General features: G+C 40.6%; 1 protein-coding gene across 3 annotated transcripts in view; it reads left to right on the forward strand.

Moving 5' to 3' along the window:
* The window catches only part of mef2ca (myocyte enhancer factor 2ca), a 35,479-nt gene extending 22,387 nt beyond the window's left edge, over positions 1 to 13,092 (forward strand). For 2 of the 3 annotated variants that reach the window (XM_004572800.4, XM_012925182.5), the window contains 8 exons: positions 4,932 to 5,075; positions 5,173 to 5,353; positions 6,159 to 6,203; positions 7,227 to 7,390; positions 7,492 to 7,515; positions 7,950 to 8,079; positions 8,163 to 8,283; positions 8,695 to 13,092. In XM_004572800.4, the coding sequence (XP_004572857.2) occupies positions 4,932 to 5,075; positions 5,173 to 5,353; positions 6,159 to 6,203; positions 7,227 to 7,390; positions 7,492 to 7,515; positions 7,950 to 8,079; positions 8,163 to 8,283; positions 8,695 to 9,034 (1,149 nt within the window). In that variant the 3' untranslated portion in view covers positions 9,035 to 13,092. The remainder of the gene's footprint in view (positions 1 to 4,931; positions 5,076 to 5,172; positions 5,354 to 6,158; positions 6,204 to 7,226; positions 7,391 to 7,491; positions 7,516 to 7,949; positions 8,080 to 8,162; positions 8,284 to 8,694) is intronic. The other variant, XM_004572802.4, reaches the window with a different exon arrangement.
* The last annotated feature ends 1,307 nt before the right edge of the window (positions 13,093 to 14,399 follow it).

The following is a 14,399-nucleotide window of genomic DNA, read 5'->3' on the forward strand; positions in this document are numbered from 1 at the left end:
AATGCTTATATGTCCCTCTTTGTTAAACAAAGTGGGTTGGAGACCTGTTAAGGGTGTTCTCTGCATAGGTGGCAGTAGGATGGACCTCTCAGTGTGTGGTCTAAAAAGGTATTGCTGCATGACTGAGCTGAAAAAAAAGCAGACCTATCAGACAGAGCAGAAACTTTGGAGGTGATGAAAGGGACATTCTTCAAAAGAAAGGTAGTCAGACATACCTTTCATGAGCAACATTACACAACATCTGATTCTACAATTAATATAGAAACCGTCATAAAGGGGACAAAACTGCTTAATGATATATGAACTTTTCCAGTACTACAGAATCATGTTGGAGTTTTTCCCATCCTCTACAAACTGTCATTCACCAACCTCAGTCAGAAGTAATAGGTTTACAGCTGATAGCTACATAGAAGCTATTTCTTAAGGAAATCATGAGGAAATTTTCAGAGAAATGCGTAGAAAGTTTGGGATCCATAACTTGAATGTTTACAGTTGTTTCTTGTGTCTTTGTAAATAATGTTGGTCTAATTTTGGACAAAACTGCAATCTGCTGCCTGCGATGGTGTAAATGTTGCATGTCATGTTCCTTGGCACATGCTCACTTTCAGAGCAACTGCGCACACACACTGACGCTCACATAGATTTAAAGTATCGTCTGATGTTAAAGAGAAGGAGACCGCTCACGAAAAGAGATGCCAATGGAGCAAGTGAAGCCAAAAAGAGAAAACAAAATGGATGGAAAAGCAATGAATGGTGGAGTTGGGTGGGAGACGGGCAGCTGATTTGATATTATGGGATCTCCCTTTCCCTCTTTCCTCGTCAGCTGTCTCCCCCTAAGTTGCAAATGCCAAAGCAGGAATCTGTTCCAGCCACCTGCCGTTACACATATTCAGCCCTGACAAACACACACTCCTCATCAGTGGTTGGAAATAACTAAGACCTCAGAACATGTACTTATGTATTTGCATTATTATGTGAAGACTGTGATATCGCTTACTGTCCAAATATCTGGTTACTTTGGAGCAGTCAGGGATCAAACCACCAACCTTCTGCTCTACCTCGTGAGCTACAGCCACCCCCAAATAATGCTTTTGAATTTCATTAAAACACAACAAGACTAAAGATGTAATTTAATGCTCTTTGTATTCAGACATATTTTGTACAAAGAACCTAAGAACCTTGCACCTGATTTAACAGCACTGTCTGACAACACCAGCTCACACCACTTAATGAATGTGCTGTGATCTTGGCTATATTTACAAATGATCACTGAGCGACAAAGTTAGACACAACAGAGTGACTCTCAAACAGGGCCTAGCTTTGGTGTGGGCACAGCTGCTGCCCAGAGAGAGAGCTGGAGGTCAATGAGGGCAAGAGTTCTGCTATAGAGCAGTACTCTCCATAGATATTTCACTAGGTGCCTTAAAAGAAAGGCACCTAATGCTGTATAAATGAAATAGAATTGAACTCTAATGAATGTTAGCTGAATATTTGCGTGCGATTCTATCAGTCTCACCACTGGCAGCTAAATTTCCCCACTACCTTTTACAAGTAATTGACTGATTGAAAACCACCAGTTAAGTTTCCTCCATTCAGTTTATACAGTAAGAAGCAATGATGTGTATTGCAGTACCTAGAAGTATATGAATCTATAACACATTAGCTTCGTCTCGGCAAACTACAACACTAGTCCCTTGGAAGAATTTAGTGTATACTGTGTACTTGTATGTTACAACTTGAATTGCTTTTTCTTAAGTATCTTATTAGATGGATGCAGTAGAGATGGACAGGATATATGGGAAACAAATAGGATTCAGTCAGATACGCTATGGAAAGATGAGTTGGATGGAATTTTGTAAGGTAGATCTTACAATAATACAACAGAGAAAACCCCAACAATCATAAGACCCCCTCTATGAGTTAGCGCGTTGGCAACAGCGGGAAGGAAAAACTCTCTTTTAACAGGAAGAAACCTCCAGCAGAACCAGGGTCAGGGAGTGGCGGCCATCTGCCGTGACAGGGGTGGGTGAGGGGAGGAAGACGGGACAAAAGACATGCTGTGGATTGGAGGTGGGTTTCAAAGCAGCTGTTATGTGCAGCAACTGTAGGCAAACCAAAGCAGCTTAAATGATGTGCATAGATTTGTCTGCCGGATGGGTGAAAGTGAGCGGGTGAAGTTGCCTGGCTGCAGTTAAAGCTTGACTGCATGGCTGCTGATGTAGCTGACAAACAGCTACAGATAGGTTTCTGTTAAAGAAAAGAAGCTGCAGACTGAACTACTTGTGAGGCTTGTTAGCAGATTTGGCTGCTTGGTTGTGGAACCTTTTAAAATCCTGGAAAAGTTTTTTGTTTTCTTGTCAGTGATTGTCTCTTAACAACAATCGCCTCATCTTGCACACTCTCCCCATGATCACTTATTCTAATTTTCCGAGAGAGAGAGAGAGAGAGAGAGAGAGAGAGCGAAAGAAACTGTGTGTGTTGTCTTTTTCTTGATCTTTGTGAACATTTTATCCACATAACCCTGATGCTGTAACCTCAGAGGCTAATTGTACAGATGATTGTGCAGACTGCCAATTACTCATCAGGTTATCGTCATTATTATAGAGGTAATTTTTCCTGTGATAATTACTGAGATTAATTTATCTCTCAGCCCTAATTACAATTTTGTTTTTCTTCTATCCTCTCAAATGAATCATTTCACAATCGCTTTGGAGTTGGGTCAAACCTAAATTTGAAACCAGCAGACTAAGACTAACTTTAATGCTTAAACACTGTTTACAGATGTAATACCAGTCATTAGGAGACCTCTACTTTACCTTAAATTCACATTTTATTGCATAAACACGTGAAGTATTTTTACAGTTTGCTCCTTTAATAAGTTAATAAGTAAAATGTTTCCACCTGACTTCCTTGCATTCAGTCTTTATTTCCACTAAAAAAGCAAAGTGATGCGTAATGTAGTAGCACTGTGTGCTCTGTGTGTATTTGATGAGGGAAAAGTAGGCTAGTGGAGTCAGTTTTATGTTTTAATAGAGCAGCCAGATTGACAAATTGCAAGGGAGTGACGAGGAACACTGCGGAGCACAGTGGCAAAAAATAACCTTCTACGGCCATCCTTCCAGTAGCCACACTGGTATTGGTGGAAGCTGCCTCACCCCTCCCCTCACTGCAGACCCTAACCCCCCCTCCCTTTTAAAGCACAACAGGTGTACATGACTGGGATGAGTGGGATAGCTGCTCCAACAGTCATATTTGTATGTCTGTGTTTGAAAGAGGCACTGCCATGCTCATACGGTGACAGACTGGACTAACGGGCTGTGAAGCGCTGAAGCAGGCCACCAAGACCCAAACCACACACATGTACAAACAGACGCACACACACTCACATCACCATCATCATTATCATCCAATATCTGTGTAAGAGAAGAGATTTCCCAATATTCACATGAAGCATCTGACCTTTGAGACACACACACACACACACAAATTAAATTCTGTTTATTCTTCACACATAACATGAGTATAAAAATTCAGAGACCTTTTTGTGAATGCTGTCACATGCTGGTGAAACGAGTATGTTGGGTTTGATTGTACCACTTGCATTTTACACTGCTGTCTGGCTTATAGAAGTCAGTTTGGAACCTCACTGGTGGGATAGCTGCTCATTTATCGCCCTCTTGTGGTTGGAAATGTTTGTTCTAAGTTCGACCTCTTCATTAGAAGAAGAGTCCTGGTGAAAGATCAAAACTTTCTCAGAGCAGACTAACTAACCACACAACCAGGGCCTTTAATTCATAAAAATCATATTTAGATTGCATGTTTTATAGTTTTATAGAGCTACTAATTGTAGTAGTCACAAGTAGCAGTGCAGTGCCAGTCCGATGCCTGTATAAACGGAGAGGCTACCATCAGGAATGGTAGTCATTGTTAGTTTGAATATGTGGGTCATCAAGAATGAGATTTCCATTCCAGATTCTTCTGGACCGGATAACAATTACTGCCTCTGATGCTGTTGGCCAACATGGTGCTGGTGGAAACTGTACTACTGCTGGCTGAATACATAGCAACAGAAATAGAGGGAGGTGTGTTAGGAGGCAGCGAGAGGGAAAGAAAGGCAGGGGTGTGGAGTTGAGAGTAGGGACTATGGCTGCTAAAGGGAAAGCTGATATGATGGAGAGAAGGATGGTCGATTTTGACTTTGGACATCAAGACGACTAAGGAAGTGAAGGCAGACGTAAGGATTTAAACGATTTAAGTCAAAAAAGGAAGAATTATGCACTTAGTTCAGGGAGGAATTGAGAAAGGCTCTGGGTGGTAGGGCAGACTTACCAAATGACTGGAAAAGTACAGTTGAGGGAAACTGCCAGAAGGTGTTTGGTGTATCAGGACAGAGCAAAGACAATGAGGAATGTTGTTGGAATGAGGAAGTTTTAGCAAAGGAAAAGTGCGATAGCCATAAAGAGAAATAAAGTAGACAGGAGTGCTGGGAGGCTAGATGTACAGCAGAGAGAAGGGAAGCAACAAAAAGGCTTATAGTGAGTATGGAGGAAAGTTAGCAAATGAAGAAGAGTTGGATGAAGATTTGGTCCAGGTGACATACCTGTGCAGTTATGCAGATGTGTGGGAGAGAGGGTAATGGACTTTTAGACCAGACTGTTTAACACAAGAGGGTGGACAAGCTTAGAAATGAGGACATCAGAGGGACAGCTCAGGTTGAGGGATGTGGAGACAAAGTTAGAGAGGTGAACCTGAGATGAGGTTTAGGCCATGTGCAGAGGAGAGATAGTGGACACACTTTACAAAAAATGTTGAAGATGGAGCTGCCGGGCAGGAGGAAAAGAGGAAGGTCTCAGAGAAGATCCGTGGATGTAGTACATACAGTAAAGTCACCCTGCTGTGTTTGACTCTTTTGTTTGTCTTCTTTTATCCAGACCCTGCGAAAGAAGGGTTTAAACGGCTGTGAAAGCCCTGACATCGAGGCTGATGACTCTGCTGGCCAGAGCCCAGAGTTGGACGATAAATACCGGAAAATCAATGAAGACATTGACCTGATGATCAACCGACAGAGAATCTGTGTATGTTCACACCTGCTCTTTTTGATGCATAGCGTTGTTTTAAGCAGCTTCGTGTTTCCTTACCAGTGACGACTGGCTTTGTTTGTTCTATGTGCAGGGTCTGCCCTCCAACTATGACATGGGTATATCCATCCCAGGCAGTAATCAGGGTGGGCTGCTCTACTCCCATCAGGGCATAGGGGGCAGTCTAGGTAACCATAGCCTGCTGCCCATCTCTCACTCATCTCTGCAAAGAAACAGCATGTCGCCTCAAAGTCCTTCCAGCACAGGAAATGCAGGTATGTTTGTGGTCAGTAGCTTTTTCTTCAGTCCTCATCAAAGACCTTATTAAATGTTCAGCTGTTTTGGACTGTAACACAGCTAGAGCTCAAAATGGGCCTTTGGGCAAATAAGCAGGCTGGTCCACACCTAGCAAATACTCGGTGTTAACCTACCTAGCACGTGTTTTCCTGTTTTTTGTCTTCTATTTAAAAATCTTTTCACAATCCTGCTGATTTTCCTTTCATAGACAGCCTGACGCGCTGCAGTGTTTCCAGATTTTCTATATGAGAAAAAAAAACAGTATTGGCCAACATTTGGTCCAGCAGTGACAAAAAGGTGTAGCAGTCAGGCATTAATGGCATTTTAGACTTAAGAATACAACTTAAAAAGTGACTCAGCCGTGAGTGTTTTCCTACTTTTTTCTATGATAATGACAATCAATAGATATGCTAAGGCCATAAGAGGATCATTTTCCCAGTAATCTTTCTATTGTGGGTTTGCGTTAACTTTGCATTTCCTAACACGGTTAGTAAAACTACAATTTTGCCAGCTGTGTTAGGTTCTCTTGAATCGTCTTTTTCTTTAGTAGTAATTTATTGGGAGCCCTATATAGTATGTTCATTTGAATAATTATTATTCTTAAGAATGAAGACAATCTCTGCATATCAGGTTTGGAATAACAGCTGAGCTCTACATGATAAATAGTTTGCAAAAGTTCCTGATCAAGAATCTAACACCCAAAGTATTATGGCGTTGTATAATAAAAATGAACAACAAAACCCAGATTGTATACTCATTTGATGTGTGTGTTTCTGTCTGTAGGACTGATGGGTTCAGAGCTGTCGAGCACTGTTTTGTCAAGTGTGGGTAAGAACGCAACTCTGTCTTATTTCTTTATATATATCTCTATCACTCTCTTTGTATAGATAGATCTTCGTCATAACAGAGTAAACTGAGTAAATCAGGGTGATGATAGGTAAATCCTGTGCTGTAAATCTCCTCTCTCTTAAAGGTCCAGCTGAAAACACACCATCCTCTTTCAGGCTCTTCTCACACACTAGGATCTTGACAAGATCAAAACTGGTAGCACGTGGTTGGGTGTGCAACTTTTTTTTTTAACCTGGAACCCTTTGGTTGCTAAGATATAGAACATCCATTGATGAAATATCTTGCAAGCACCTCAACAGCTTACTGCTGCTAGACCCACAATTAAAAAAGGTGCTTCTCAGAGTGTCATTTTTCATTTCATTTGGTAATTTGAGGACATGCATGAAGAAAACTGTAGCGATAATGTCTCTTCTTGCTATTTAGCACTCGTGTAAGTCTCCTCCCCTGTGACTGGACAGCTAGGTATCTCCCCTGTATCCAGTTCAGATGAGGAATAAAGCAGTACATTGGGAGTCTGTCATTGCTCATTGTTCAGCTGCTTAAACTCTAAAATATAAAATTCATTTCTGTGACAGACAATCTTCCCTCTCTGGTTATTGACTTCAGCTAGAGTTTGCAGTTATAAAACTTTGAGTGGATGAGCACGTTTTCAGACTTTTTCATTGGAGTGATGCACTTTGAACTTTCTCCCCAGATGTTCCGTTAAAGAGTGCTCCAGTAGCATTCAATCAACTATACATCTGCAGATACTGAAGTTAAAGACACTTTTACCAGCCTCACACTAGAAAAAGGGAAGATTCACCTATTTTATGTAAAAATGGTGTCGCACGAAATCTTAGAACATCCTGCTGAAGTGGTTGGTCAGAATCAGAAGTTTGAAAACAGCAATGATAAATATACTTCCATGAAATATAGGCACAAATAAAAATGGGTTTGGGGTACAGTAGTGATTTTGTAGTCATTTGTAATGAGAGATACCTTTTTAAAACTTTGCCCGACCAGGAAACGACAGCTACAGCAACCACTGCACCTCCCCTGGACTGCTGTCTCCAGGAGGCACCCCCAAGAACATGCAGGATAAAAGTCCTTCAATGAACATGAGCCGTAAACCTGACCTGCGAACACTGATGCCCCCTTCCAACAAGTGCAACAACATACCAGCTGTTGTAAGTGCTTCCTTCTGCTTAGTCTTTTGATTTGTTTGATTTCATAAGTTGATTTTTATGTGCGGACTCATTTGAGTTTGTGCTTTATTGCTGCCCTGCAGTGTGAGGACTTTGACCTGATGTTGGTAAGTAGCTCTGAAAAAAATCTGATCAGCAGAGAGAACCATACTTTTCATGTATGCCTCCTTCTGCTAGTTTATAGATGATATACAAGCTACAAATATGTGAAATTAGTGCCAATGTCATTTACATTATTACCTTAAGTAAGGGAACTATTTGTACTTTAGAGATATTTGAAAAATTCTGCCGCTGAAGTGATTTTAAGGAACCATGAAGAAAGGCTCCTGAAGATGAGCTTGAAAATTTAGGATCTCTAAAGGAGTTATTGGCATGACCAGGTCACCGTGAATACCAGCAAACGCTAGAAGTACCACTTGAGATTACTGATTTTCTAAAATGAGCAAATCATGATTACCAGGCATGGCAGATAACCATAAAATGCTGGCCCTGAATCAGCTGTCACTGTTTAGCTTGGTGACATCTTACCTTTTCTTTGCAGAACCAGAGAATAAATCACTCCCAGACAGCTCAGACCTTGTCAACCCCTGCTGTCACTCTCTCTGCCACCACTATCCCCAGTCAGGGGATGGGTGGGTACCAATCTACACTTTCCTCATCTTATGGCACAGGTGATTACAACAAAAGCACACTGCTGCTGGACTCCACAGGTTTCCTCGTCTTTGCTCAAGTTTCTCTTTTTGTCCATCTTCAGATTTCTCCCTCAGCAGTGACCTGCCATCGCTGTCCGGTTTTGGAGGTTCTGTTCTGGGATCAGTGAACTGGCAGCAACAGCAGATACAGAATCTACAACACTCAGCACTGGGACACATGGGGTAAGCAGCTGTGTATATTACCTTCAGGCCACAGGCCAAGCCTTAGAAAGAATTGTCCAGAATCAATGCAATAATTTCAGCTGTTAGTGTCCTGGTTTATCCAGCATACACTGGAAAAAATGAAAATTAAAAAAATAGTTTAATTAATAGTAATTGTTACTTAATTATTCAGAAATCCCCTTAAAAAACAGACATTTCCACGGAGCCCAAGTGCAACATGATCACATTTCTGTAAATCAATGTTTCCATCCACTTGTATGTTCAATTGGAAACAGCAGCCAAAAACAAGAATCTTCATATTCTCACCAAAGAATTAAAACAAGCGTTTAATCGACATTTCCTCTAAAGACGTTCTTAAAATTTGCTTTGCTCTGAGTTTAAGATGCTGTTTCTCTTGCTTTGATCTTACAGGAATTTGTGCCAGAACTCAAACCTAAACCTCTCCTCTGGCCATCAAAATGTCCACATCAAGTCTGAGCCAGCCTCCCCTCCCAGAGACCGGATGGTTGGAACAGGACTTGAAGGAGGCATGACCACAGTTGGATACTCCACCACAGGCCGGGGGTCCCATGAACAAGGGCGTTCCCCTGGTGACAGCGTGTCCAGCTGTGGGAGCTCATATGAAGGCAGCGATGAGCGAGAGGATCACCATGGGAACGACAGCTTCCTCCTCCACCCCCTGTCCAGTCATGAGGAGCACCACAACCCATCAGTTAAACGGATGAGGCTATCAGAAGGGTGGACGGCATGATCAGAGCCTCTCTACAGCCGGGGGAGGAGTATTAGTAAAGTTACCGCATAGTGTTATTATTATTATTATTATTATTAACATCATATTCTTCTTGTACTGAGTGGGTGTGCTATATGTGTAACATGTACATGGGGGTGGGGCTGCTATGTGTGGATACAGTGATTGCTCAGCTGTATTTCCAGCATATACTCTTGGTAGACTTCACACTAATGACTGCTTGAAGTTCAGAACCAGTTTTCAGACATCGAGAAAGAAAAGGAAGAAAACTGTTTGACTTAAATCCAACTTTTTACAGTTTTCAGAGCTTCATATTGTCCAAGGAAGTTTTTATTCATTTATTCATTTGATAGTAAAAGTGAACCAGGCCAATCCCAACCAGAGCCAGATTCTAAAACATCCAAAAGCTTTAAATGAAAGAGTTCAGTCAAATTAAAGAAGTGCTCAGTGAGTTAGATGAGACTTTTGTCTGGGCCTAAAAGTATTCATAATCACTTCTTCTTACTGTTCCAAAGGCAGGTGTTCATATCATTCATTTCCCAATGTTGAGGTCAGTGAATATATGAATAATCCCAAAGAGTCAAGAAAAATGGATGTATTAGAGGAATGTAGGAGTGTAAAAAGAACAATATAAAAATTCTCCTGAAAAGGAAATACTTCAGTAAATCACAAATATGTGAAAAAATTAAAAACAACTAGTTTAAACTTCAACTAGTACAAAGAAAAAAGTAAGAAGGAAATATCCAACTGTTTTCATTCAGAAGTAAAAGCTTGAAATTGTTAAGTTTCTCTTTTCCCCCCCACCTTTTCTACAAACACTGTTGGTCCATGATATCATTCAGGAGCCAAACATATTGAAGCTGTCAGAGGGGCTGTTGGTGTACATGTATTGCTTGTTTTATGTGTGTGTGTTCATGTGTGTGGGTATAAGCAAATAACATATGTACATATGTGCTACTTATGAGCATATGTATGCAAAGCAACAAAAAGATCAAGGTGAGAAAATCTGGTACTCTGAATAGTGACTCTAATGGTGAATTTAATGTCAGGTGGCTAAATGGAGCATCAGTTCACTGCTGCAGGTACAACATATTTATGCACATAATCAATCACTCATGTAACCAGAACATATGGAAAGTAAAGTGTGGCGAAGAAAATGGGTTGAAAAAATGGGAGTATGAGTAAGTGCAGGAAGAGAAAGTGATGTCAAATCGTGAGAGGTTTCATTGTGAGGGAGAAGAAAGTGATCTGGAACAAGTTGGATAGAAAACAAGTTTCATTTATTGTGAAGACAATTTCAGAGCAAAAGGGGGGACTACAGTTAATTCAGACATGATACCAAAAACATCAGAAAACACTGAAGCAAAAAAAGCTGTGATTGGAAGTAACTAAGTAAGTAATTCTGACAATGACCCACCTCAAAGTATTTTAGTTAAAATGTCAGTCACACAGGCTACATATACACAAAATGATGTATATTAGCAGAAGGAAGCTAAAAGCTGTAGGAATTTTATTATTAATTAGAATTGTATCATTAATTATTATTATATAAATAATAAAACCAAAAGAAATGAGGAAATTACACCCAAATTCTGGTTCTAAATGTAGTTTGTAAAATTAAACAATAGATTTACTTACTTTCTTTTTAAAATGTTCAAATGTAAGTAATCTGAAGTGAAGTATAGTTCACAATTTGGTATCCAGTTTATAAAAAGACAATCTAAAAGTTGTTATTCCTAGGAAAACAAACGAGGTCGTGTGTGGAACCAGACAGCAGAGGGCGCTCGCGTGAGGCGACTGCAGCAATGAAACTGTTATTCGTGTCTTTGTAATTGATGCATGAAAGTTAGCATGTGCTGATAGCTTTGCAGGATTTAGCAGTCAGGGTGAGGATCCTAAAAGCCATATTGACTGGGACAAGTGATGCTTTGCTGCACAGAGTTTGTAGTGTAGTGTTTTTCAAACTAAACTTTGCTTGTTAGATCAGATTGATATTTTTGGATGTCTGCAGTCCCGTGTAATAACAACGATATAAAAAGCAGCAGCAGAATGCACACATGCACACCGTTTCCCATCAGATGTTCAGGGAGACGTTTGCTCTAAGGTAGAAAAAAGTTTGTTTAGCTGGTGTCAGACCCAACGTGATCTCACAGCGACAATCCGTCAGAGCACAAAGGACAAAGCTCCTGTTTTCCACTTACCACTTTCATCATTTTTAAATACTAGCAGTGGTGGAAGAAGTCCTCAGGACGGTTAAGTTCAAGCGAAGTACCAGCCAAAAATGTTACCCGTTAGACTGTCCACCATGGTTTAGTCTAGTCAAGGGCGTAGATTTGGCATGGACTGATGGGACAGTAAAGAAAGACATTGAGTTGTTGTGTGGGACATCAGTAGTCCATGTCTGTTGCTGTAACAGTAGTTCATGTTTAGAATAAGAAATCCCAGCTCACTGATTTGATAGAGGCAATAGTGCCTAAAATGTTGCATAATTTTGGTGAGAGATCTTTTACTTAGAGTAGTTTTATGGACAAAAACCACCAGGTCATTCAGTGTTCCCGTAGTGCTAATGTATCAGAGATGTTGGTGTACTATAACTGAAGTAATGTTAAGTCTTTAAAGTCATATTCTTTTATTGTCATGACTGTATTTGAAGCTATTTTTATTTTTGTATGATACCTGATTTATATGGAATATGGCTGAAGTAAACTAAAGCCTAAAATACTTAGTCATTTGTTTAATAATAATTTAACATTATATAATTCACATATAAAACTATGAATTGTAATTTTAAACGGTTTAAAAGCATGTAGAATAGCATATGTAGGCAAGTATATTTCTCCTTTTTTTTTTTATCAAGAAGCAAAGACAAAAAGGAAAAAAATAAGAAACAGGGCAGCGTTCAGTGGTTGAATCATCCGTCCCCACCAATGCCAAAACCAAATCTACGCCCTTGAGTCTAGTGCTTCCCATGGTCATTTTACAAGATTGTTCATGATTTTACCTTTTTATGTAACAGCAATAATAGAAGCACATGTGAATACATTTTAGGATTTGCCACCATATTTAGTAAAAAATGTACTAAGAACAAGAATTTTGTCCACCATACACTAAGTTTATCTTTGGATATAAAATCTTGCAAAATAAAGAACAAAACATACAGTTATGAAAAGTTAAAGTACTTGGCTACTTTCCAGTACCGCGTGTTTGTGTTTGTGTAACTCTACAAGTGTACATAAGTGACTGAGTTGTGCCTTGCATGTCAGCTGGGTCTGACGCCAGCCACAGACAGGCTGAAGGACTGCAGAGTGAAATCCACTTATTTTTAGTTTTTAATACTGAAGAGATGCTGGTGGCTGAGGCTTGTTCACATTTGAATATTTTGGTTTTAAAACTGTATATTTGGAGCTCAAACCCTCAGCCATCATCTCTACTGTAAATCCAGCGAATAAATTCTCTCACTGAAAATCCCTGTAGCTGTGATGGGATGAAGTGATGTCTGTTAACCAGGGCAGAGCCCAGATGTGTTCACTTCTGCACCCTTTTCCTTTTCATCAAGCTGGTCTTACTGTACCACAATGAAGTGAGAGCCAGGAGCTCATCCTTGGGCTTCAAGTGGAGTGGCTTGTGTACGGGTGGAGGTGAAGCTCACAAAACAGGGAGATGCAGTGTTGACATTGTGAAAGCCCCTCTGTATCTGTTTTCAGTTTGATTACTGCCTGTACCTGAAGCGCCCCAATGAAATAGTTTCATTTCCTCTTTTTGGTGACATCAGTGAATGTCCTCTGTACACTGGGGGAAATGTACACTTTTGGCTCTGTTATGCCATTGTTTCATGCACTAATGTTTCTAATAACTATTAAGTTAGATATTCAAAGAGATTGTTAGCGGCATAAGCTGGCCTTTGTCGCCAATTTGGAGACAATGAAAAACAAATTAAACACACTGTTGTTGCAGATGTACAGCAATTCCCTCACTCAGAAATGTGGTAGTATTTGTATTTTGCAAAAAAAAAAAAAAAATATATATATATATATATATATATTAAAATATATTGGTCTCTGTCTGATTTGTTATCATTGCCTCGTTTTAACAGGATTGTGTGAAGACAGATATACTGCAGTTTCAGTCAAAATGATGAACCCTACTGAGTATGTACAGTGGGGCAAAAAAGTATTTAGTCAGCCACCGATTGTGCAAGTTCCCCCACTTAAAATGATGACAGAGGTCAGTAATTTGCACCAGAGGTACACTTCAACTGTGAGAGACAGAATGTGAAAAAAAAATCCATGAATTCACATGGTAGGATTTGTAAAGAATTTATTCGTAAATCAGGGTGGAAAATAAGTATTTGGTCACCTCAAACAAGGAAAATCTCTGGCTCTCACAGACCTGTAACGTCTTCTGTAAGACGCTTTTCTGTCCCCCACTCGTTACCTGTATGAATGGCACCTGTTTGAACTCATCATCTGTATAAAAGACACCTGTCCACAGCCTCAAACAGTCAGACTCCAAACTCCGCCATGGCCAAGACCAAAGAGCTTTCGAAGGACACCAGGAAAAGTATTGTAGACCTGCACCAGACTAGGAAGAGTGAATATACAATAGGCAAGCAGCTTGGTGTGAAAAAATCAACTGTGGGAGCAATCATCAGAAAATGGAAGACATACAAGACCACTGATAATCTCCCTCGATCTGGGGCTCCACGCAAGATCTCATCCCGTGGGGTCAAAATGATCATGAGAACGGTGAGCAAAGATCCCAGAACCACACGGGGGGACCTGGTGAATGACCTGCAGAGAGCTAGGACCAAAGTAACAAAGGTCACCATCAGTAACACACTACAACGGCAGGGAATCAAATCCCGCAGTGCCAGACGTGTTCCGCTGCTGAAGCCAGTGCATGTCCAGGCCCGTCTGAAGTTTGCCAGAGAGCACATGGATGATACAGCAGAGGATTGGGAGAATGTCATGTGGTCAGATGAAACCAAAGTAGAACTTTTTGGTATAAACTCAACTCGTCGTGTTTGGAAAGAAGAATACTGAGTTGCATCCCAAGAACACCATACCTACTGTGAAGCATGGGGGTGGAAACATCATGCTATGGGGCTGTTTTTCTGCCAAGGGGACAGGACGACTGATCCGTGTTAAGGACAGAATGAATGGGGCCATGTATCGTGAGATTTTGAGCCAAAACCTCCTTCCATCAGTGAGAACTTTGAAGATGAAACGAGGCTGGGTCTTCCAACATGACAATGATCCAAAACGCACCGCCCGGGCAACAAAGGAGTGGCTCCATAAGAAGCATTTGAAAGTCCTGGAGTGGCCTAGCCAGTCTCCAGACCTCAACCCCATAGAAAATCTGTGGTGGG

Source organism: Maylandia zebra, linkage group LG7 (assembly GCF_041146795.1).
Source record: "Maylandia zebra isolate NMK-2024a linkage group LG7, Mzebra_GT3a, whole genome shotgun sequence".
Taxonomy (NCBI): Eukaryota; Metazoa; Chordata; class Actinopteri; order Cichliformes; family Cichlidae; genus Maylandia; species Maylandia zebra.